Raw genomic sequence first — 24841 nt, 5'->3', positions numbered from 1 at the left:
AATTAAAATTACTTAAAAATAGAGTTTTTAGAAATTCTCATATTCAATAATCAGCAGAGTATTTAAGTTAGAGAGAGACAGAGAGAGAGAGAGAGATATGTATATATAGATATATAGATATATAGATATATGTCTATTATTCTAATACTTTGGCTTACTGAGGTTGAAGATCAGCAAACTCCGGTGTTGAATTATACATAGCTATAATGCTCACTGGGAGAGTGGAGTGACACTTATTAGCCAATACCACCACCTGATGGACAAAATTACTTTAAGCAGAACCCTGGACTATTTATTTATTTATTTGGTTATCTAAACTGAACTAGACTGGGATTCTCTATTCCAGTCTTATACTCCTTCTGCTCTGTTTTGTGATTTCCTCTTTCAACACTTAACTTCATACTGACCTGATCACCAACTGATGATGAGGCAGGTGTTTTGTAAAGCGTTACAGGGCTGAAGGTGAGATGCACTGATCTAGTCTGTTAGCCTACAGTGAGTTCAAATTGATCGTTCACTGCAATCTTGATATAAAATAAAGTATCTTGCTGAGTTTATCCTGTTTGTGTAGATCTGAACGGCGTTATTTCCAGCTGGCCCGTTTTCAAAATTGTCCTGTTGCACGAAGCGGGTTCAAGATTGTGGGACTCTTATGTTGAAAATTTGTCAGATCGGCGGTGCTTTTAAAAAATCAGTTGCTCTCTTCACAGTTGTTGTCTGATTAACAGTTTCTCGGTGGTTCTAGTCAGCACAGAGAAAATTAGACGGGACAGTCGCTTATTTGCACCCACAAGGTAAACATACAGCTATTCTTACTAGTTGTTAGTCGTTTTTTTTTCTGTTTCGTTGTATTTAAATGCGAAAATGGCTCTTTGCTGTGCTTTCTTCAGGTAAACGCTGAACAATGCTCGATTGGCCTCCTGTATAATTAACCGTAACGGTGAGCAAACCTTAGAAAACAGAGTTAGCATATCGATAGGCTTCCTATTCGCCGGCTTCTTACTCGAAGTTTCCATTCTGTCCTGTACAGGTGACTGAATATAACTGTTTTACAACTTAAGGTGGAGCAGAAAATGTCAACTTCGTGTAGCTGTCGTACAGTAAACTGACTAGCTAGCGTCATATGTTACTAAGTGGCAACGGCTATGCTAGCTAAGTTAGTTTGTTGGTCTTAGTTAACAGTTATATCTGCTCAAAGTCTGTAACGTTAGTATTGGTATTAGTTATATAGCTCACGCGGCTAATGCGGTATAAATTACCTCAGCTAGCTACAAGCTAACTGTATAATGCCGTAAGTAGGTGATGTAGTGGACAGTTGTAACCAGACTAACCACAGTTCTGGCATCGCTGCTGACTTTCTTGTGTTGTCAGATGTCGTTTGTGAGGATTAACCGCCGACCAGGGCGAACTAAGAAAGTGTCTGTTCCCAAGAAAGAATGGGTGGTAAGTGATGTTTTAAAGGTCCCATTTATTGAAAAATGAATTTCCCTCACTTTTTCGAAACAAGAGTTTGATGTGGTTTGTAAACCTTGTTAAAGTTTTAAAATGTACCATTCACTCCCCATTCCATGCATCCTTATATGAAAACTGTTTTGAATTAATTGTTTTTCTGATGTCACAAAAACCAACACATTTGCATATATTCACCTGTTCAGCCTTCAGTAGTTTAGCCCTGCTCATTCACACTGAAGCCATAAGGACTGTTTCACCCTGGATCAGTAGCCAGTCACAACAGAGGTCATTTACTTATATCAGACTTAAAGGCCTCAATTAAAAAAACAGGCTGTTTTATTCTAGGAATAAACAGAGGTTAAAAAAGGGTATTGTAAAAATGAATTATGACTGCTCTGCAAAAAAAAAAAAAAGAAATGGACGCAACTGTCGGATATGGACCCATAAATGAATGAGATTGGAAAGTTTGAGTTTTGTTCGTTCTGAATTTCCCTTTTTCTTCTACAGAGCACAGTCACTGACCTCTCGGTGCATAAAGCTACTCCAGAGGAATTGGTAGGGTCTTTTCATAATGTTTTGTCTTAAATCTATGTCTCAGTCTTTGTTGAGTTTTGCTCAGACTGACTGCATCTTGGCCTTTTACCTTGCCTACTTTTTTAGTCCAGACGTCATGAGATGCACAAGTCCCACAACAAGGCACTGGCGCAGTGGGAGCTGAGGGAGAAAGGCTTAAAGCGTATGCAGAAAAAGGCCCATCCAGCGAGCCCTCCTGGATTGGATCAGGCCAGGCTCAGGATCATCAGAGAGGTACACTTGAAACTCCTCATGAGTGATGCCACTATGAATGAGCGTTTTTACTAATTGATTCACAAGCATCTCAACAGATGTTCAGTTAACTGCAGGGAAGGGAAAATAACATCTGGTGTTAATATAATTTAAATATAATTCCCTCATCCTACCTCATCTTTGTGATTGACAAAAGGAATATATTAAAATAATAGATTAAGATTTTAAGGAAGATACAGTAGAAGATCTATTAAATGTCAACAAATAATCTTGTTACAACCAGGCCATGTGTACTTCTTAACTTGTACATAACTTGTGCAATTAAATGATTTCTGCAAAAAAAAAAAATCTGATCACTAAATTATTGACCTGTACAGTTTCTCTTGCACCTACAGCAGTGTAAAGTATTTAAATATAAATTTCAGTATTGGAACATGGAACAATTTAAGGGTGATACCTGTGATATTGCAAAATGTCTACATATTGAAATCGTAAAGATCTAAACAAAGTCATTTAGAGTGGTTTGATGTGAAATTTTCCATTCTGAGAAAAACTTACTGAGTCAGAATTGTTCACAGTAGTGGTGATGGGAACAAGAGATCTGAATTCCTTTAAAAGCTCCCTCAAAGAAAATGAATACATGAAACGGTTATAGATAAGCTGCTTGATGCCTGAAACATTGTTTATGATAGTTTTGAGATGAGCTTTTGGCCTAAAACATATTTTAAAAATCATGTCATGGTGGAGAGACACACGCAGGATGAATAAGGCAAGATAGCTATTTTAACCTTATATATAAGTTATATATGGGTTCACTGGTTATTATGCATTATAAATAATATGGCTAGATTTGCAAGAAATTAACAAATCATGAATTTTTGTGGCGGGCTACGATGTCATTACAGCAAAATTGGCCAACGTGTTTTAAACCCAAAGCTCACAATTTTATGAGCTAAATGAACACAAGAAACACTCTAGCACAATTCCAGAAATTTCTGTTAACCAAAGTTACAACATAATTATCATTATTTGCTCTTTAATAGGCCAAACTGCAGTTTTAAATTAATAAGCAAAAAATGAGTATTTAAATAACATGAATCAACATAAGTTTTATATCCAAAGTAGGAAGTGACTGGTTATTTAGTACAGTGAGTCATGCATAATTATGCTACTACATTTTGGTACAGGTGTAACAGCTACAGCACGGATGCCCATATTTGGGCACAGATTAGCCAAAATAAAAATAATAAATTTGGCTGATTTTCTGATTGCGTATTTAGGGTAAAAATCATCTGATTCCACTCTTGCCTGATTACGATTATCAGAGTTACTATTAGTTGTTATTAGAGTTCATTTCTAATATTTGTGACATTATGGTACGCTGTTCCTGTCACCACCACTGTAAAGAAATCTGAAAAGGTTAGTTTCTCTACAGTGCACCATTTTACATCAAACCACCCTGAATTACCTTTTACGTCTCAATGATTGAGTTATGCAGATATTTTGGAAAGTTGGTGGAATTCCCCTGACTATAGGGTTACCACTGCACATCAGTAATGCCCATAGTAGTTAATCCCTGGTTCGACACCATCGGGCTTTTAAACTGAGAGTGTTCTTCAAGGTCGTCCTGTAGGCTAGACGTTTTACCTCTCTGTATCCTTTTAAAAGCAATCAGATGGGAACACTTGCCTTTCTTTCCTGGTCTGCATGCATGTGCATATAATTGACATTAATCGATCAGGTCCCCCAGACAAGTTACCCAACGGGGTACCACTTTGATCTTCATGAATTAAAGTGAAATTGATCTGAGCAGTTAGTTACTGTTTAGCATAATGATGTCTATGACAGGTTCTCTGTCATTCTGTTTGGTGAGATCAAAGATAACGGGCTGTTGAAAGGCTGATTGTTTTTACTAGAACACGAATGATTAAACTTCACTTGGCCCATTATCTTTTTAACCAGATTGGATCACTGCAGTATGAATCTCTGTGTTCATGTAGGTGTTGTCAGATCAGTGCCAGCTGCAGGATGTTCTTGCACGGTCTGACAGAGCCATGGCGGTGGTGAAAGATCTGTTTGGTGATGCCCCTCGCAGACAGACTGGTACTGCTTTATCTATTCACTCATGCTTAGTAATGTTTTTTTCAAGTGTTATTCTCCTCTTAGGGTCATGGATGTGCATGTTTTGCAGGGTTTCCTAATGTTACCATGGCACCTGACTGTGACTCTGATTCGGAGCTCCCTGTTCTGCAGAAACCAGATCCGCCCACACAGCTCTCACTTCTCAGCCAATCCATGATGGACCAACAGGTTGATGTTTATGTCATATATATTCTGTAGCTGATGTAATTTAACTTTAAATTTAAATGTTAAGCAGTAAAATATTGTGTTGTGTACTTTGCAAAGCGAGTTAAGAAAAATATGGTTGGTATAGTGTAGTGGGTAACACCTCTGCCTTCTACACTGTAGACTGGGGTTCAATCCCCACCTGGGTAAACCCCCTACACTATACCAATAAGAGTCCTTGGGCAAGACTCCTAACACTACCTTCGCCTACCTGTGTAAAATGATCAGACTGCAAGTCGCTCTGGATAAGAGCGTCTGCCAAATGCCATAAATGTAAATGTAAATGTAAATGTAAATATGCAATTAAAAAAAAACATATTGCCCCTTAAAAAATATCATTTCAGGGGCTCCCGAGTGGTGCAACCGTCTAAGCGTTGGCCCTATCATCAGGAGATCGCGAGTTCGATCCCTGGTGATGCTACAGCCATCCGTAGCCAGGAGTCCGAGAGAGCACAATTGGCCTCGCTCTCTCTGGGTGGGTGGGATGGCCCCTCCCTCTCCCCCCATCACTCAGCGCAATGCTAGTCAGCGCAGGCGTCTGTTAGCTGACGTAACAGATCTGGCGGTTGGCGCTTTCCTCCGAGCGCGTTCAGCTGTCCAATGACATTGCGTTAGCGGCAGTTCGAAAAGAAGTGGTGGTTGGCTTCACAGGTCTCAGAGGAAGCCTGTGTTAGCCTTCACCCTGCTAGCGTTGATGGTATCGTGTGATTGGGGGAGTCCTAACTAGTGGGTGGAATTGGAGACGACTAAATTGGGGAGAAAATTGGGTAAAAATTAAATTAAAAAAATAAAATATTAATAATAATATCATTTCATACACTGGCTGACAAAGTATGTGTGTGAAATTTGTCAGCTATTACCTGTACCTGTGCCTGTACCTGTCTCAAACTTTTAAAACAAAGTGAATTTTTGCCTGCCTGAATTCCCAGAGTCATATGTATGGTTGCTATATGTTATATTTGGCCAATATCATAATATAATGAAAGTATGTATTACATGGAGTAAATTCTTTATTGGCAATATAAGAAACAACTGTGTGTGATTTTTATATATGGATAATTCTACCAAATGAGTTCAAACTGCAGTCACATAGCAAAAAAAAGTAAGTATTCAGATCTTAGATATTTACAAGGATTATGTTATGATGGGTTTAAACCCAAGGCATTAACAGAGACAGTAATAAACTAAATATATACAAATTTATCATTTATAGGGTACTTTTTATTGGGAGGTGGCTGTACAAAACCCTGACACATAAATTTCAACTTACACTTTTATGTACTTTATTTTCAATTTGTTTTCCTTCATTTCTTTTGAAATTAAGTTGAACGATTTTTGATGTATCATGAGTTTAATTATTAAATAAAAAAAGCTTTTTTGGAGAAAAAAAAATGCTGTTTTAGTCGGTAGGCAGGGCCTTATTTCCACCCCACCCCTACATTTTAGTGCAGGAAGTGAAGCTCCATCCCTGCCCCTCATGGCCACATAGTGAGCTGTTAGATCCCACTGTTTTGGAGTAAATTTGTCCCAAAGTCTGAAAATCAGTGTGTAACATTAGGAATTATCAATACTAAAACACACTTTCTGCAATAAAGTGTTATTTAGTATGAGGTCCAAGGTATGATAAGACAGTGAAGTGAAAGTAAAATTATATTAGTTATATTTAATGAGGAATAAGTGATACTCATACTGGGGCTGATCGATTTTAGGAAAATATCTGACTGTGAATTTTTTTTTATATCTTGTTTTAAGCCGAATGCTTAAGGAATAAAATTTAGTGTGTGATTTTATATTTGTTTTGCAGCTTTCAAAAACTGAAATGCTTAAACTTAAAATTCAAGTCTAAAACTTTCAATTATGGAATTTTTTTTCACTTTCCACCTAAATGTTTCATTAAAAAAATTTTTTTGCTGCCCAATTAAGACAAAGGGAAATCTTACAGCAAACGTTTGCTTAAGAACTGTTGTGAAACGTCTTCCTCCAGTGTCCTTTTACTTTGTAAGGGAGGACATTAGATAAACTTTTTTAAACTCTTTTTTTCAGGCCTTAAATGAGTTGGAGGATTCTGCAGCGGAGCATGGGGAGGATGATCAGGACTCTTCAGTCAGCTTTAACAGTGAAATGTGCAGGTCCTAAGAGCTAATTAAATCTTAACAAATAGTGGGTGGTGATGACTAGTCTGATGGACAATTAGTCAGTTAATTTCATGTCATGCTTTTCAGGCCAAAGAGGAAAACGTGTAAAGCTAAGCCTCCTCAGTGGACTATAGACCAGCGTCTGCAGCAGCAGAACCTTCCTCAGACTCCGTGTAATGCAGCAGGATCAGATCAACAAGCAGGTAGGAGCAGTTTAATTTATGTTCACCTTGTCTGATAAAGTCTCAACATGCTGATTTTATGTTTCTCTTTCTCCCATTCCGGAAAGCTCTGAATGCAACAGTGGCTGTGGAGCGTTTAAAATCGAGGCAGTCTCAGTCAGACACAATACAGTCCACCACTCTGGTTACTCAGGTCCTCAATCCTGAACCTGCTACCTCTCATTCAGGTACACTTACCTCTACCCTGATTAAAAAATGAAATTAACACTATTAGAATAGGGTTGCTTTTTCCCAAAGGAGGTTCTGTAATGTAGTTTGTAAGGAATTTGACTGGCTGACCTGTACAAGATAAAGTCTTTATAATTTCTCCAAGTTTCTGGATTGAAAGCTTGGATGTACATCTCATCTTTAGACCACATTACACACTTCAGGTAAAAGAATTATAGTATTACTGTTCATTGAAAGAGGCATATGTAGGCTTTCACTTCACTATTTTGTTTAAAAGTAATTAATTAAAATTAAAAGTAAAGAAAAGTTGTCTTTCAAAAAAATGGATTTATGGCTTATGCAAAAGTTTAGGTGAACCTGGTTAAAGTGAACATATGTGCACATCAGGATTCTGGACTGTTTCTAGGTCACTATTCGAATGTATGCAGCTTTTTAACATTGACCATGTTAAGGCCTTTGTACAAAAATGGTCAGATCTTTAAAAAATTCTTGTCTCTTTCATTGAGGCTTATGTTTACATGATTCTTAGGTGAATTTGATCTAGGCATTAGAGGATTTTATACAAACGCATGCTAGCTTGAGTGCACACTGTCATTAAAGCAAAAGGTAGGCTTATCAAGTACTAAGAAATTAAGAAATTCATATTAAAATTTCAACGATTCTACTTTTCATTCAAATGATTACATTGATAATATAATGTGTAATGGAAAAGCTTTATTCAACTAGGCAATAATGTAAAATAGTGTAGAATATTTTTTCAGACTTTTGGACCCGGCTGTAAGTGGTAATTGGCTGTGACTAAACAGACAAGAGAGGTTCCTGTCCATAAACGAGACATATGTTGCATTACACAGTTAACATGAGATGTTTGTCCTTAACCATAGTGTGTCTTTCAGGTGGTAAAAGCAAGTCTTCCAGGACAACCAGAAGGTGCTCTCCAGGAACCTCTGGGCTGGATGGGTCTGGGTTCAGCTCTCAGAGTGCGAACCAGTCCAGTCTGGAGCTTTTGCAGGACATGCTGGGTCAGGTGGAAACAGAGCTGGCCTATCTGGAACCACAGGGGCCTCTCAGCTCATCTCAGCCGCCTAATCTGCATCGGGGCCTCACTGGCTTCTCTGTAGCACTGGTGGCCACTCTGGGACGCATTGCCAGTCACCTTAGACGAGTGAGGAAACTCATTCTTGAAGTTATAGTTTTGTGTAAACGGTTTCCTCCTTTACTCCAAATGTGTTTGATCAGCCAAAGACAGATTGGTGTCTGAAGTTTGCAGCTGCAAAATTAATGTTGCTAACAAGTGATGGAAGTAATTGCACTCAACAATTAGTGTGATGCATCAGTAAATAAACGTATGTACGTATACCATGTTGGTTCTCTTAGAGAGAGGAGGAGGCTCAAAAAGAGGCACAAGTGAGAAAGAGTCTGGAGGAGGAGGTCGGGGAGCAGAGGGCTCTGATTGATGCCCTCTCAGCTGAGTGCCTCTCACTGAGGGAGGAGAGCGCTGCACTACAGGTTAGTAATTTTAATTGCTTATAGCAACCAGGTAACTACTTTGTTTGCTACATATGTTTTCTCTTTGCGGACTAATAATGACAGCAGTTCTGTGCTTATGGTCACCCAGTACTACTTTTTTTTAATGATAAATGATTTTAATTATTTATGAAATTACAAGCAGTTATACCAAATATGGCGATGATGCATTGAGCAGCGGGTTATAGCATACAAAGTGGGATTGACTGATGTCATGGAAGAAAAAAATAACTGTGTTCTACTGACAAGTGGAAAAAGACAAGTACTAGTAATAAGTACTAGTACAGTCCAGAGTAAAACCTGAGTGTTGTGGGTTTTTTTTTGTTTCCAACCCAGGAAAGTCTCAGAGAACGGACAACAGAACTTGAGCAGCGCCTGGACATGGTGATCCTGGGGCTGGGAGATTTAGGAAGTGGAAAAGAAGAGAGAGAAATAGAACCACAAGATGGTGCAGTGCCAAGTAATTATTTCTTACTCTTATATTTACAGCTGAACAACAATGAAAACCTAGATCATGTTTGTAGGGCCACTAAATAAACCAGATAATGAATCATAATTAATTAAAAAGTTGAATCAAAATGTCTTATGTTTCTGCTCATAGTGTCAGATATTTAAAGTTGGAAAAAAGTTTAAAGATAGTTGGAAAGTGGAAAGCATCATATTACATTGTAATTTAACAGCTGCATAAAATGGCCAAAAAAGGCAATTAAATTGTTAATTGCAATTATTATGACAATAAATCGTTAGTTTAAATTTCCTGATTGTGACAGTCTTAGGCCCATATCATGGACATCCACATTTTTGAAGCATGTAGTGTCAAATTACTCCCTAGTCCAAAAATAAACATAATACAAAACTAAGCCACAAAAACAGCCTGTCTTAAATGCATTTTTTGTGATATCATGGAAAACACACTTCCAACTATTCAGACTAGAGCAATTGAGCCCTGACCATTCACACTGAAGTTAAAAGGAGTGTAACAGCCTGGAGTGCTTTTTGAAGGAGGCACAATACAGGGCAGCCAATCAGAACAGAGGTTGTTTGCATATATCAGATTTAAAGGCTCAGTAACCAAAACAGCCTGTTTAATTCTAAGGGATAAAGCGAGGTTGAAAGATGTTCATGTAGAAATGAATTGCAACTGTTTTGGGGGCATAAAACCACACAAACGCTGTAAGTGGACCTCAGGGCAAAAAAAATAAAATGCAAAAACATGTTGGATATGGACTCTTTAACAAATGAATGTTGCTGTTAGTGACCCCTCCTTTTCAATGCCAAAATGAGAAATGGGTTACCCCGCAGCAGAGGTCTCACAGATGAATCCAGTTTCTGGTCCTAATTTTGTAATCACTGGTAGTTAATTGAGCTGTTGATGTAACTGATTAAACACAGTGTTATACCTGCCAGTGTTTACAAAATCCAGACTGAAAAATGAATTTAAGGTATAAAGCTGAAGACCTCTGCCATGCAGAACCACAGCCTCGTGGTCCTCACAGGTGTGTGCGAGTCATACCTCAGGGCTGCGAGTGCACCAGTTAGGACAGAGCTAACATCCAGAATGTGTTGTATGTTTACAGGAACTGATGCTATGCCTCTTCACACTGAACGGCTTCCACAGAAGCAGGTCTCCGAAACTCCCGCTGTTTTGCTCTCTCCTCCACGCCAGAGAGACAGCAGAGCGCCTCCTGCAGGTGAGTGCGATGGAGAGCAAATGAGGTTCTTTGTGACCTTGTTGCCATGTCTCTGCTACTAGTGATGAAAGATGCTAATAATAATGATGCTGTATTCCCATCTTATTCAGAAACAAAAAAGCGTATAAATAAATGATTTTGCACATTTTGTAAATATCAGAATTCATCTCTCTTCTATCAGCAGCTCGTTCTCGCTCTTTGCGCTTTGAGGGTTCTCATTCGACGGCCAGTGCTGGGTCGCTGGAGGACTCTGAGGCCCGCTGCACTCCTTCCTCCTTCATCAGTCTGCCCGATAGTGTCTTGCCACGTCCAGTCCCGCTGCTGGACCATCCACCCCAGTATGCAGGGCTGCAGCAGATCGCAGAGTTGACCAGTCAGAATGGGGTGATTCAGGCTCAGCTGGGCCAGTTCTGTCCTTCTCACACAAGAGCTTCAGTGTCCAGAGAGCTGGACACAGACAGGCTGTCCCCTGTCAACACTAAAGACAGGCAACCATCACCCTCTACTGGACAACAGCCAAAGCAACAGGTGAAATTTCTTATTGTGATTTTTATTAACTCTGACTGAACTTAAGGAGTAAATCTGTGTAAATCAGACTTTGGTCTCATTATTGATATTTTAATAGCTGTAACACAAAGCTAAATCACTGTAAATCTGAATTAGCTGTCACAGTAAAAATTATTATTTTTTGTTTATTTATTTTTTTTTTTTCGCTTTTTCTTGCTAACTAGTACTAAACCAAGTATTATGAGGCCTGCTATTAAACTACAGTACTGTGCAAAAGGCAGACACCATCCTTCATTTTTTACATTTCCATTGAAAACAACCATGAAATACAAGTTGTTCATTTTCAGGAGATATTTCTGAGGAGACTAGAAAAAAGATAATCCACTTGCAAAAAAGGAGAAAGTCAAAGGAAACAAGTTACAAAAAGAAGTAGTTTCCAAAGTGGAGTGCAGAATGTGCAAGGCCTGGTAGACCATCAAAACTGTCCCCATCAGATAAACAGTTCTTAAAGCGTTCATGTTTGAGAGACAGGAGAAAATCAAGCTTAACTCTTGCTTCAGATCTATAAAAATCCACTATTGTTTCTGTCCATCCTTCCACTATGAGAAGACATCTCAACGCTGTGAGTCTGAAAGGATGTGTGGTTGTCAAGAAGACCTTACTGAGAAAAGAAAACAGACAAAAAAAAGAACATTTGCAAATCAGACAAAGAAACTGAAGGTGTTCTCAGAACAATGTACTGACCACCCCAGAGTCCAGACTCCAACATCACTGAATGTGTTTGGGATTATTTGGATGGTGAGAAGCAGAAAGTGAGACTAAACTTTGGAGGTGTGGAAAAATGTTCCTATAGATTTCTTTGAAAAACTAAAGGCAGGTCCGCTGAAAAGAATGCAAGCTAATAAAGGCAACGAGTGCACACACTGAATACTAAAAATATGTTATGTTTAGTTGTTGAGACCTCTATGTAATTTTCTGTCAAATATGTTTTCTACTTTTTTCCTGATGCTGAAAAATAATAACTTGTACATTAATGACTATTTTGATCTGAAGTTAAATGAAGGGTGGTCTCTTATTTTGCATAGTATACTTCACTGAAGGAATGCAGCAGGTTCACACAAGCAGTTCCCATGTGATACCCAGCAAGTTTAAACAAGTCAAAATGGTCAAGCTAGCCTGCTCCTATGTAATATTGCTTCCTCTAGAGCATTGTGTATTTCAGTGCTCTAGTGTGGCGTTTTAGTTGATAGCATGTGAATAATTCTAGAAACATCCATTTCTTAGTGAATAAATGAACAGTAGTTTTCTGTCCAGTTGTTTCTTCAGAATTAGTTCAGCATTATAAAATTATAGACAACAGCTTTAATTACCATATTTGTACCAGCAACAAATCCTCCTTTGCTGATTTAGTTTTGCAGCTGTGTAAATCAAAAAAAAGACATTTCTGATCATTATTGCATGTATTTATTTGGACAATGTGTGTTTTTTATCCAGTGTGTGGGTGCAGCTGACTCCTCAGTGAGGCTGATGGAGGAGAGGCTGCAGCAGCTGAACAGACAGAGTGCAGCAGCAAGGGCGAAACTGCTGGAACTGATAGAGCAGCAGAAACAGACGACCTCCCTCAATGTCTCTCCCTCAATCTCTCCTATACCTCCACAATCCATCAGCCCTAACACAGGTGTGTTTTTCACAGCCAGCATCATTTTTGAACACCATCTTAACAACTATACAGCTGGTATGTAAGCCTGATGCGTTACACTTGAATCATTACTATGCATCAGGGTTGGATAATATTTATTTTTTACAGTTCTTGTAAATATTGCAGTGGTTTTCTTTATGACAAAAATAAATGACATTTCCGAAAATCGCACAGCCACATCCTGTGGTAAACTAAAACATTCCAAAGCCGATATGTTTTTCCATGCAGACGTTTTTCCACTGAATATTGTTGTATCCTTTGTATTATGAGCTTGTTAAGGAGCCAAATACGACTATTGCTGCATGCCAGCTAACACTACTGCACATTGAATTAACACTATACGACTGGGAACCTCAACAAAATCGCCCACACAAACCAGCAAGCTTTATCAAATGTGGTAGTTTAGAGGCCATGGCCACTTTAGGCTGCAGTTTGTGCTGCTGATGTTATATAATAGTGGTGCAAGTTAATAGACTTACTTTAATGGGCAAAAGTGTTGGCTTGCTTGTAGGTATTTTGACTGCTAAATGACCTTGTAATCAAAAGCATTTGGTGACATTGGGTGGAAAACTGTACACAGGATGGCAGGCATATTTTAAAATCCCATTCATTTTTGTCATAGAAAACTCCAGCTTGGGTCCAGAAACGTGCATGCAGTTAAGCAGCACATTTGCCATCTTTGCATAAAAGTAACATTGCTGGTTAAAATGTGGTAAGAATAAAATTGTAAAATTGCATAAGTCTACTGTCTGTATAAAATGACCATAATTAAATTTAAAAAAATTAACAAAGCATCACTATATGTATTTTAGTGGCAGCTACAGTTACCTTAAGACACCTTATATTATCAAAACAACCCTTTTCTCAGCCAGAAAATATGTATTTTACTCAGTTTTGTCATGAATATTAGCACTCTTAACAGAAAAGAAGTTGCAAAGCTACTACAGTTTGTATGTTCCTTGTCTTATATAAGCATGTAAGAAAGCCTGCTGATTAAGCCTTCTCTTTTGCAGATGCTGGAAGGCTGACTCAGGGATCATGTGTCTTTGTATCTGAGAGAGGTCATCCCTCTAACACAAACAGCAGAAGGTCAGCAGAAGCAGTTTCTCCACAAAGTGAAGAGGGAGGAGAAAGGCGTGTCATTAATACACAGGTACACATACAAGCATTTTATTGTATAATACTGTGGGTTAATGTCATGTCAGACTTTCCACCGTCTGACTTACCTCTCAGCTATGGCTACCAGGTGTGATCCATTCATGCGTTATGGAAATATACAAACTCTGGCAAAACAAACGTCCCAAATCCCAATGTCATGATGCCTTTAAATGTAAAAATACCCATCAGTGGCAGAAACACAGCAAAGTGTAAAAAGGTGCAAATGTTTTGGTCAGTGTTTTCTCTATGTAAGCAACAAAATACTCTGCCTTTCTCTTTTTCTTAGTAAAGGTCGACTTTTGTAAGGCAGGTGGAAAATTGCCTGCATCTCTTACATGGTAACCATGGTGACTGCAGCACTAGTACATTTAGCGTTCGCCCAGGATTGTATGTCTTTTATATTTGGGGGAGGAAACTCTTAAGTGCCAGGATGAGGAGCTGCTCTGTTTTTCCCTGTGCAAAAACAGTGATTTCATTTGGCTGAAACAAGTGTGGTCCTCGAGTCGCAAACCACAAAATTTGAAAACGTTTCAATTTGGAGGCAGGTGGTCATGAGCTTGTTTGAGGATGCACATGATGGCTTCTCAGTGACGCTAGAAGCTTACCAGTTTGTAGGAGAAACCTTGAGTCCTGCAGATCTAGGTCCCCAACAGTGCATTTTCTGCTCTAATTATTTCTAACGAAAGAACAAAAATGTTATGACTATGGTGATGTTTGTGGTTTACACAGGTGGATAAACTGAAAGGAGAAGGCTGGTTTGCACTGTCTGCTCATATCCGCTAAAACCATTCCTGCAAACAAGCAACAGGACTGATGGGACCAGCTGCTGCACCGTACCTGCGTTCTTTTACACTGTTTGTTTTTAATATTGTACATACTTTAATAAATTTTAAACAGTTTAATTGTGAGTTGATTTATTGTGACAGTATAAATATAAAAAAGAGCACCACATCCTTAATGAAAACATTCAACGAATTCCAGACAGGTTCAAAATCTATATTGTGTTATATTGTACTGTATTTCATAACACTGTAGAAGTGATGTTGACACAATTCATACAACAAAAACAATGCATTCAGAGGAATGTTTTTGCATATTTCCCACAATGGCCTGCACCACAGTTACCTGCATTTCAAATGGCTCCAGTTTTTAGCTTTACCCTTTTCAGCCACTGTTTAGCTTTTGCCTGTCCTAAACGGACATGAAATTAGTGCTGTTCTGAATTGAAAACTCTCATAAGAAACTGAAATTCAGGATATTTAATTTTAATTAATTATTTGCCTTTTTATTTCATTGCATAAATTGTATTTATTTTGCATTCTGATTTTGCTTTTGAATGAAAACTGAAAAACTACAAGCTAATGGGAGAAAAAAAGGAAAGGACGTGTCCTTTTAGTTGGACATTAGAGTTACAGTGTTTGGTCTACAGTGAGTTGCTGGGGCTTTTTGTGCAGAAGAGCCAAAGAAACAGATAGTAGTGGGCAGTATACCAGTTTATCCTTCCAAATTCCACCAGAATATGACAGCTGGTGGCACGAATGTATGGGACACTTTTATGAGACAAATGACCTTTTCTTTGGAAAAAAAAAAAATTGACAAAGCTACTTTCAAATTCGTAAGAGTTGGTTTCTTATTAAAATTTCCTGTTCCACCTTAAATGGTGCAGCAGTTACATTGAGCTGCCTGTACGGTGCCAGAATGTAACTGCTGCTCCACTTAAGGTGGAATTGAAAATTAGAATATGTATGTAATATGACATTTTGACCAACATACAATTTTATTATAAATGTGATATACACCTTTCCAACCACCATTAAAACCAGCATATTTTTAGCTATTCTCTAGTTCTATTTATCAGTGTTACATGTTGACACTTAGTGATAGACTTATTCAGTTTTTAAACTGTGTAACTTATTTGGGCAAAATTATCAGCATTTTTACATTTTAACCTGAAAAATTTGGTGCATCCCTGCTTGAAAGTTGTCTTGCTTGACACAGTCGTAAAGTACTGTCTCAAAGCACCTCACAGCCTTTCTGTGCTTTGGCCCACAGCCTCCCTCCCCTGTAAATGAACTTGACCTCACACTCTGTCTCAAAGGTTGTGACCTTAAAGAGGCAGCCTTCGTCAAAGAGCTGGACGGAATGTCTCTGTGCCACAGTCTGCAGTTCCTCCCTCCATCCACTTCCTCCTTCTCTCATCCACATTTTATTTTCTTCCTCTGCCAAAATCTGCCCCCCTAGCCAGCGAATGGCACATTGGCCTTCCTCCCCCAGCCGTGAGGCGGAGAAACAGTGTGGCTCGCTAACCACGAAGTGTCCTTTCGCCTCCTCGTAGCCGAGGCAGCGGAGCCGCACGAGGAAGGAAGTTGCCTCAGAAGTTATGAAACGAAAGTTCTCCTCCACCCCATTGTCGATGGCAACCAGCCCCCTGGCGCTGCTGACTGAAAGCAGCCGCGGCTGCCCAAGCATTTGACCAGATTGTAGGTCAAACCGGAAGCTGTGGTGCTCTCCTGGCTGAAGGTAGTGCAGAAAGTCCGGCAGGGTCTCCTGGTGCAGCTGCATCAGGGGGCCAAGGCTCAGCTGTGCAGGATTAAATTCTATAAGAGCCAGTAACCGGTGCCGAATTCCAGCATCGAAGGCTTGAGAGTTGAAAGCTGGCCTTGAAAGCATGAGGCAGATGTGCTGGGTGACTTCAGCAATGGGAGCATCTGTAAGCTCACTAATGCCCCTTTCTGGCTGTACTGTATGCAGCAATTGTGCAACCTGAAGACACAAATCCCTGTATTGTTGCACTCGAGGCATCAAATCTTGGTGCACTGAGGCAGGAATGACACTGTTCAGGGCTTTCCGGATGGCTCTGGCAGAAATGCCCTGGAAAGAAGTGACCCTGTGGATCCTGCTTGGTCTGCAGGTGTACAGTCCATCCACAGGTCCTGAAAGCTTGAGGTGATTCTGAAGAGGGTGCAAGTCCCTCAAAATCTGGGCCAGAACCCTGATGCTCTGCAGTAGGTTCTCAGCTCCTCCCTCCTCCCAGCACTGCTCTAGCTCCTTCAGTAGAACGGCCTCCACCCTCTCACAGCCCTGCAGACGCTGCAGCACTCCAGCTAGGCTGCCTCCTAGGGGTAGACAACAGAAGTAGGCAACATAGTTTACATTATCAGGGTAAATTACAATATGATTTACTGAGTATGTCACGGTTACTGTTAGTAGTTCTGCGTATGTCGGCAGAGTTACACTAATTATAGAAATCATGTAAACAATAATAACCAGTGCTTTAAACTCCATAGTAAACAGTAACTGGTTAGATGACTGGTTATTAATGAATTTTTTATTAATACATTTTTACCAATTTTTATTTTTTGTACAACTGTACTACTGTTTTGCTGCTATGGACAAAAGTCTTGGGACACCTACTCATTACACCCACAGGATCTTTCATGACATCCCATTCTAAATCCATAGGCATTAATATGGAGTTGGTTCCCCTTTTTGCAGCTGTAACAGCTTCCACTCTTCTGGGAAGCTTTCTACAAGATTTTGGAGAGTGTCTGTGGGAATTTTGCCCATTCATCCAGAAAAGCATTTGTGAGGTCACACTGATGTTGGACAAGAGGGCCTGGCTTGCAATCTCTGTTCTAGTTCTTCCCAAAGATGTTTGGGGTTGAGGGCAGGGTTCTGGTCAAGCTCCTCCAGACCAAACTCACCCAGCCATGCCTTTATGGACCTTGAACAGAAAAGGCTCTTCCCCAAACTGTTCCCACAAACTTGGAAGCATACAATTGTCCAAAATGTCTTGGTATGTTGAAGCATTAAGATTTCCCTTCACTAGAACTAAGGGGTCTAGGCCAACCCCTGAAAAACAACCCCAGAGCATTATCCTTCCTCCACCAAACTTTACAGTTGGCACAATGCAGTCAGGCAGGTAGCGTTCTCCTGGCGTTCACCAAACCCTCGTCCACTCAGCCTTAACTGGTTTTATTTGAAAATATATGTATACTGTTCTATATACTAAAATTGTCAGATATTTTAATTATACTATGATATATTTTTTTGGACCTACCACCTGCCACTGTCTTCAAGTATTGTGATATTTTTGCTGTATCACCCACCTTTGCTCCTGCTACTGGGCTTCAGCTCCGGTTCCTCCAAAGCCTCAGCCAGGCAGTCCCACAGTAGGAAGCTGAAGACGGCCCACACCCTGCACTGCTCCCCGCAGTCCCTGACATGCAGCTGGTCCGGGCCATGCAGGTGCTCTTGATCATGCAAGTGGTCCCAGGTGTGTGGGTGGCTGTGGCTGCCACTGCGGAGGACAGCTTCAGCCTCCTGGAGCAGCTTCAGGGACAAGCAGCCCCTCTCAGAGAGCTGCAGCCCTGCAGATCATCATAAATAAGTGATGCAGTGTGCCGCTATGTTGATAATCAATCATGAGTTCTTACAACAATTCAGATGCAAGTGAAATAAGTGCATTTTAAACAAATAATATTTGAATATCACAACAAGAAAAATATTTCATATTGTCATGAATAAAAAAACATAAAAGGTTTAACAATCATTAGCATAAGAGGTGATCTGAACCTGAACGTTCAGCAGATTTAGTGATTTTGTTTTTGTGTTTTTGGCTTATGTAATTTAAGAGTAGCTAATAAATCAGTTAATGAAGAGAACAATAACTTGATAACTCAAGTTGTGTACATGTACACTGTACACATTTTTCATCTTTCTGTTGGAAATATTTTCGTGTATAGTGCTACTCAGATGTGGTTATTTTGCATAATACTAAACACTACTACTATGCGCATCTCTGTCACATGCTCATTAAAAATACACCAGTAAAAATCAATCAATTAATCATCAAGAAATACATGGATATCCACGTATTTAGCAACCACGTCCATGGTTGCACTACACCTGCAACTAGTTTCTGTATAAGAATTAAAGGGACATTCCAACCTAAAACTAGCTCTTAGCATGTTATTTGTAGGGCTGCAACAAGTAATCGAAAAAGCCTTTTGTATAAACAATACTTTACCCATTTTTATGAAACCACGCAAGGGCTGTTTTATTAAAAAACATAAATATTATGAAAGTAAATTGATTTCAGCAATCATGGACAAAACAAAAGCGAATTAACAATAAATAAAAATAAGATTTTTCATTTAGTCATAAAAGTGTATTCAATACAATATAATAGTTGCAGTCCCAGTCATTTGTCATGTGATATTCTGATATTCTGTAGTGCAGCATTGCATCCCTCAGCCTCATCAGTTTGACAGAAATCACTATTCTGTATCCTTATCGTGATTTTGCTCATCAGTGTTTTCTTACCACAGGGGTGCCCAATCCTGGTCCTGGAGATCTACCACCCTGTAGAGTTCAGATCCAACGTATTTGGCTCTAATATTCAAATACTTCTAAAGGCCTTCATTACTTGGATCATGTGTTTTTGATTTGGTTTGGGGCTAAACTGCGCAGGTAGGTAGATCTCCAGGACCAGCATTGGGCACCCCTGTCTCACTAGAACACTCAGCATGCATTGCTGTGATAAAGAAATCCAGACTGCTAGTGTAGCTACTGATGAAGAGGCTGATACATACAGACAGGATTTTCAGCTTCCAAGCAGTAACATTAGCTTACTGGTCTGCATTAGCAAGCTATCTAAAACACTTCAAACAGCCCACCCTCAGGTATCCACCACAGTGCTTGGTGGTTTTCAAAGGTTCCTCCCACCTATAAGATACATAATCAGAAGGGGGTTTCCTCGTCTTTACACCAGCACCTCTCTAGAAAACGAGTGGGCATGTTCGCAACACATGAACCAGTGGCTACATTTTGGCCTTTAGCTCAGTCCCAAATTGCTAAACTGCAAGTCACATGGTGATTCTAACCATTGCAAATCCTTATTTAGTCTCGGGTTCGGCTTCAGGGTCTGGAAAACTGACCCATAGTACTGAGGCTGTCCACCTACTTTGAATGCCCAGTTCTGCCACTCTGCTGAGGAGCCGATCAGCATCCTGGGTCTTCTCCATGAAGAGGGACACCACAGCCTCCAGCTGAGACGCGTCCTCTATGCTAACTCCCTCCAGAAGACACTCTCTGACCGTCCGGCGTGGCAGCCCCACTGCCACCCCCAGCTCACACATGTTTAGCCTGGCTTCATCTCCCACAGCTACTCCCAGCTGAGCCTTGACCTGCCGCAGTACTCCTGAGACCAACAGCGAAAATGACCAATCCAGCATGAGACTTCATCATCCAGCAAAATCACAATGACAAACTGAAAGCACACTGACAGCCTGTTTATTACTAGAGCTGTACTGATCTCTGGACCCACTGGTAGATGCTGATGAGTACAGATGGAGTTACCTGAGTAAGGCAGGTGTCCTGCTGTGTCTCTGGTCTCCTCCACTGCTATGGCAACACTGCTGGCCTCAGAATCACAGTTTAGCGACAGAGCTGGTAGATCCTCCACCAAACTAGTAACTGATAAAACAGAATGCTAAATACGTCTCTTGTCACTGGCATACCAAAACCTTGTGCCCCCCAGCCTGTTTTTTTTATGCTATGAAAATGGAAGCCCTTTTATAGTGAGTGTATTCCATGATGAATGGACCAGCAGAATGATTAGAAAAAATGCAATTAAAAGTCATTACATTGATGTACATCAAATTAATTATGGTTTTTCCTTCTACTATAAAGTTACAAATTTGTAGATAAAAGGTAAAAATGAGAGCGCAGACATAAAGTGCTGACTTGGTTATGTGTTCAATCCTAACCCAAGGAAAAGGAAGAGAAAAGGAAGGGAATGGAAGTATATCACAAATTTATGATCTGTAAATTACGATTTGTATTGTAATAGTAGTAGGCATGCATGATTGTGAGCTAGCTGTATTTGATTTGGTCATTTGTACTGGTTTATAAATGCACAATGACCTAAATTTTTGAAGTGTATTCAAGTGTCACTTTTTCAGTTTTCAATTTCTGCCATAATTCAGACATTGAGATGTAAACAGTAATTCTAAGTGGTTTAATGTGACGTGGTTCATAGAGAAACTTATCAATTCAGATTTCTTTACAAAGCTGGTGATAGGAACCAGGTAGAGGTGGGCAATATGACAATATTTTATTGTTATCGTGATAAATATTGGTATCATGATCAACAGTACATTTTTCTACGCAAAACGTGGACATCATCTGTATTTAAGATGTACTGAAAATACTGCATGTTTTTAAAGCAGTGAAATATTCATTATATCCACAGCTTTTGATGACAGTTTTAAAATGCAGCACTCTGGGTGCATTTTGTCTGTGTCAAACTATGGTGATATGATATTTTTACCATCTGGAAAAAAGATTTACCACTATTTCTTTTTTGCCTTACAACACACTACATACACTTACTTTTTATGAATTTATACAATGCTAGTCTGGAAAATATACATATAATAATTTTCTTTAAGTTTTCTTTTAAAGGCATTAAACACTTGGGATAGCTGGTACCATTTCAGTAGAATGGCACATTTTGCATCAAACCACTCTGAATGACTATTTTTATATTTATTTTGGAAAAATCTGTGAAATTCCCCTTTAAAGTGCATTGAGGTCTCCAAAGCATGCTGGACTGGAACGCTAGAACTGATGACCAGTACTTATTTCTATGTATTATAATAAAACTATTTAAACTTGCCCATGGAATGATTCATTGTGTTTACATCAGAATGGCAATTTGCAAGAGCTGCAATTTTTATTATATCCTACATGATTCAACACTGACCGAACAACAGAAAATGTAAACTAATTCAGCCTTTAAATGTTTAACCAAAGCCTCCAGTCCAAAAAAAAATATTGTTCTGGTCTTTTTGGCAAAAAAAGGCCTACAGCTTCATTTATATTAAATAATCACGTTAATATTGCAATAGCAATCTTAGTAATTCTTACCGTTCATATCCTCAGCTAGCTGCTGGTCTTCGTTGTAAAGAGCTTCATAGAAGCTTTTGCATGCATTCTCTCCTTTAGACAGGCAGATGGTCAGCAGGGTTTGGGTCTGTTGGGTGGGGGTGGGTGCTGCCTGGATCCGCTCGAGGTCAAACTGGGTCAAGGTGCTGCTGGAGAAGAGGGCCAGAGAGATGGGCAGCACAGAGGAGCTCATACGGCCACACAGAGAATAAAGGTGGGCCTGTAACTGCCGCTCTGAAAGTAGGGAGAAATGCTAACAGTGAGAAATTCAACCAAACAAGCACTTTTCCAATGTAAGAACTAATATAGAGTGACCAACCTGTAGGTCCACTCGGGATCTCTGTGAAGTAACGGAAAAACACTGTTAGTGGAAATAATGGTTGACTTGGAACACAGAGGTAGGAGTATCTACAATGTATCATATTGTATAGTTGTACTGTGACTAGTATATTAGCCTGTGGCTATTTGGCCAAAATATCTAATTCTGATTTGTCTGATTGTGACCAATATTGTGACTGCAATTTAAATTGCAATTATTTTCTATGAATTGCGTCGGCTTCTTTGGCTTGAGGCTTGAATGCTAAATGTAGTGCGCTGGACTGTGCTTTTCTAAGTAAAAGGATGAGTATGGTCAGTACTTCCAGAATGCTGGACGACTTCACGCATTACAAAAAGGACAACAACCAGTGTATATTAACTGTACAAACTGCGAAGTAATAGGTAGTCGAGTTAAGGCCATCTCATTACATCAGTATCTGTTTTATTACTGTTTTATTACTTTCACCAATTGTTTTCTTTTTCTTAGTTTATTTTTGCTAAATTTGTAATGATAGTAACTGTACCAATAGCCTTTTTTAATTGTAGCACTACCATTTTGCTTGCTTGATATATATCATGTATTCACGTAGGATGTCATATGTTTGCCATATTGACCACCAATACATGGAAGTATTGAAATCTATCATACAGTACCTGTTTCAGCAGATAGCCAGGTGCGCAGACGTGGGTAGTGCTGCTTGCATTCTCTCAGACACTCCAGAAAGCGAGTGGCCTCACTTTCGTCCATCTGAGCCTGGACAATCTCGAGCAGTCTGCGGGCACGGTTTTGCGGGGTCTTTTCGGCTTTTATCTCGTGGTAGTTATCCTGAGACAGAAGACTAGCAGACAGGACGGAGTCCAGGAGCGGGGCCAGATTGTATAAAGATGCCACCAAGAGCTTCTGTGACGCCAACAGACGAGCCTTCACTGTCTGCCTTATGTCTGACCCTGGTGCTGGATATCAGGCAAGTGTCAAATGAAATAAGTATGAACAGTCAATGGAAGCTGGCTGGGTGCTTACCTCACATTATACACCAGTCTTAACCATGAAAGGCCGGTGCGGCTGCAGGTTTTCATTCCAAACAAGCAGGAGCTCACCTGATTCTTCTTGCTTAATCAGTTGGTCTCAGTCTTCAAACAATGAATTATATGTGCTCCTGCTTGGTTGGAATGAAATCCCACAGCCACACTGACCTTTCACTGACTGAAACATCAGAAATAGCAGAAGTATCAAAATAATATGTAGTTGTTCATATTTGCTCAGAAGTGACCACAAGTGCACCCACCAAAATCATGAGACATCTGTGGTGAGGATGCCATCACTGGACCTTGTGGACATCTGCAGCTCAGCTTCAAAGGAATAGCAAATTTATGGCTTGTTCATTATTTCAAGTGCAAAATTGAAGGTGGAGGTGGACAGCATTTACATTCATTGTCCATTTTATCAGCTCCATCTACTATATAGGAGCACTTTGTAGTTCTACAGTTACAGACTGTAGTCCATCTGTTTCTCTGCATACTTTATTAGCCCCTTTTACTCTGTTCTTCAGTGGTCAGGACCCCCACAGGACCACCACAGATCAGGTATTATTTGGGTGGTGGATCATTCTCAGCACTGCAGTGACACTGACGTGGCGGTGGTGTGTTAGTGTGTGTTGCGCTGGTACGAGTGGATCACACACAGCAGTGCTGCTGGAGTTTTTAAACACTGTGCCCACTCACTGTCCACTCTATTAGACAGTCCTACCTTGTTGGTTCACCTTGTAGATGTAAAGTCAGAGACGATAGCTCATCTGCTGCTGCACAATTGTGTTGGTCATCCTCTAGTCCTTCATCAGTGGTCACAGGACGCTGCCCACAGGATGTTGTTGGCTGGATGTTTTTGGTTGGTGGACTATTCTCAGTCGAGACAATGATGTGCAGCGCTGCTGTGTCTGATCCACTCAGACCAGCGCAACACACACTAACACAACACCACCACGTCAGTGTCACTGCAGTGCTGAGAATGATCCACCACCCAAATAGTACCTGCTCTGTGGTGGTCCTGTGGGTGTCCGGATCATTGAAGAACAGGGTAAAAGGGGGCTAACAGAGTGCACCTATATGGTAAGTGGAGCTGAGCAATATTTCTGCTTCTACTAAGTATATTTGTAAGGAAGGTAATCTATTTCCTTATGTTACACATTTATTATTATTATTCTGTTTGTTAGTTTAATTTCATTCTGTTCTGTTGGATCAGCAATAAAAGAGCCAACGACCCCCCCCCCACCCCCCCCCCACCCCCAACACACACACAAAATAAATAAATGAATAAAAAATACAGCTCCTGACAGATGCTGGATGAAGATCTACTGCAGTTTTACAGTCATTTTTACGTTTATTTGAGTCATTATTTCACTGAGGAAGCAACACTTACTTGAGTATGGCTTTAGTCTGCTCCACCCACGGCTGGAAAACACGAAGAAGGCATGAAAAGCGAGGCTCATTTGAAACTACAACGCACAAAACACCACTGAGAGAAAAGACCACAATAAGTGCACAAACGTGGCTAATTCAACTATCACACGATATTACGAATGTTACGTTGTATGACACTGAAATGTCTACCTGTAACTTACTGACGTTTCCATGAACGGACTTTCTATGTCCACTTCCTTGAAGTTGTAACCTGAAAGGAAAATCCTAAACGCAAGGCGACGAAGTTTGACCACGTCAAAAAACAGAATTACAAAACTGAAGCCCCTGTTTCTGACAGGACAGTTAACTAACAAGCCGGCTGAACCACATTCATACCTCTTTAACACAGCCAACGCAATCAGACCCAACTTTCAGTGCTGGTGACTACAATAGCAATAGACTACG

The 24841-nt window shown here is 39.9% G+C and overlaps 2 protein-coding genes across 6 annotated transcripts; one reads left to right on the top strand and one right to left on the bottom strand.

Annotated features, from left to right (window-relative positions):
• Positions 1–700: 700 nt before the first annotated feature.
• On the top strand, positions 701–14611 carry spice1 (spindle and centriole associated protein 1). 5 transcript variants are annotated; one of them, XM_036558720.1, is made up of 18 exons: positions 710–794; positions 891–940; positions 1372–1443; positions 1960–2007; positions 2113–2259; positions 4239–4341; positions 4430–4548; positions 6628–6713; positions 6807–6922; positions 7009–7128; positions 8026–8294; positions 8507–8638; positions 8993–9116; positions 10234–10347; positions 10529–10875; positions 12349–12532; positions 13567–13706; positions 14441–14611. In XM_036558720.1, the coding sequence occupies exons 3-18, from the start codon at positions 1372–1374 to the stop codon at positions 14492–14494; spliced, it is 2175 nt and encodes a 724-aa protein (XP_036414613.1). In that variant the 5' UTR covers positions 710–794; positions 891–940; the 3' UTR covers positions 14495–14611. The 5 variants fall into 5 exon arrangements, with proteins under 5 accessions (XP_036414615.1, XP_036414612.1, XP_036414613.1 ...); XM_036558722.1 differs by lacking the exon at positions 891–940 and having other exon boundaries at positions 701–794; positions 10532–10875; XM_036558719.1 differs by lacking the exon at positions 891–940 and having other exon boundaries at positions 701–794.
• A 1113-nt stretch (positions 14612–15724) lies between these two features.
• LOC118798552 lies at positions 15725–24831 on the bottom strand. The gene is made up of 10 exons (XM_036557931.1): positions 24587–24831; positions 24396–24427; positions 23266–23329; positions 22634–22933; positions 21981–22001; positions 21644–21895; positions 20072–20188; positions 19677–19913; positions 17821–18081; positions 15725–16827 (listed from the first exon to the last, which is right to left on the bottom strand). Exons 3-10 carry the CDS (start codon positions 23297–23299, stop codon positions 15725–15727), a joined length of 2325 nt encoding a protein of 774 aa, XP_036413824.1. The 5' UTR covers positions 23300–23329; positions 24396–24427; positions 24587–24831.
• Between the last annotated feature and the right edge of the window lie 10 nt (positions 24832–24841).

Source organism: Colossoma macropomum, unplaced genomic scaffold (genome assembly GCF_904425465.1).
Source record: "Colossoma macropomum unplaced genomic scaffold, Colossoma_macropomum, whole genome shotgun sequence".
NCBI lineage: Eukaryota > Metazoa > Chordata > Actinopteri > Characiformes > Serrasalmidae > Colossoma > Colossoma macropomum.
The sequence above is the reverse complement of the archived record's forward strand: the minus strand, read 5'-3'. Positions and strand labels throughout refer to the sequence as shown.

Coding starts and splice junctions, on each gene's coding strand:
- spice1 (XM_036558719.1), top strand. CDS start 1,372: ATGTCGTTTGTGAGGATTAACCGCCGACCAGGGCGAACTAAGAAAGTG. Junction 6,923..7,008: donor AGGATCAGATCAACAAGCAG/GTAGGAGCAGTT, acceptor CATTCCGGAAAG/CTCTGAATGCAACAGTGGCT. Junction 10,348..10,528: donor CAGCAGAGCGCCTCCTGCAG/GTGAGTGCGATG, acceptor CTCTTCTATCAG/CAGCTCGTTCTCGCTCTTTG.
- LOC118798552 (XM_036557931.1), bottom strand. CDS start 23,299: ATGGCATCCTCACCACAGATGTCTCATGATTTTG. Junction 22,002..22,633: donor CTGGCTATCTGCTGAAACAG/GTACTGTATGAT, acceptor GTTACTTCACAG/AGATCCCGAGTGGACCTACA. Junction 16,828..17,820: donor GCCCAGTAGCAGGAGCAAAG/GTGGGTGATACA, acceptor GTCTACCCCTAG/GAGGCAGCCTAGCTGGAGTG.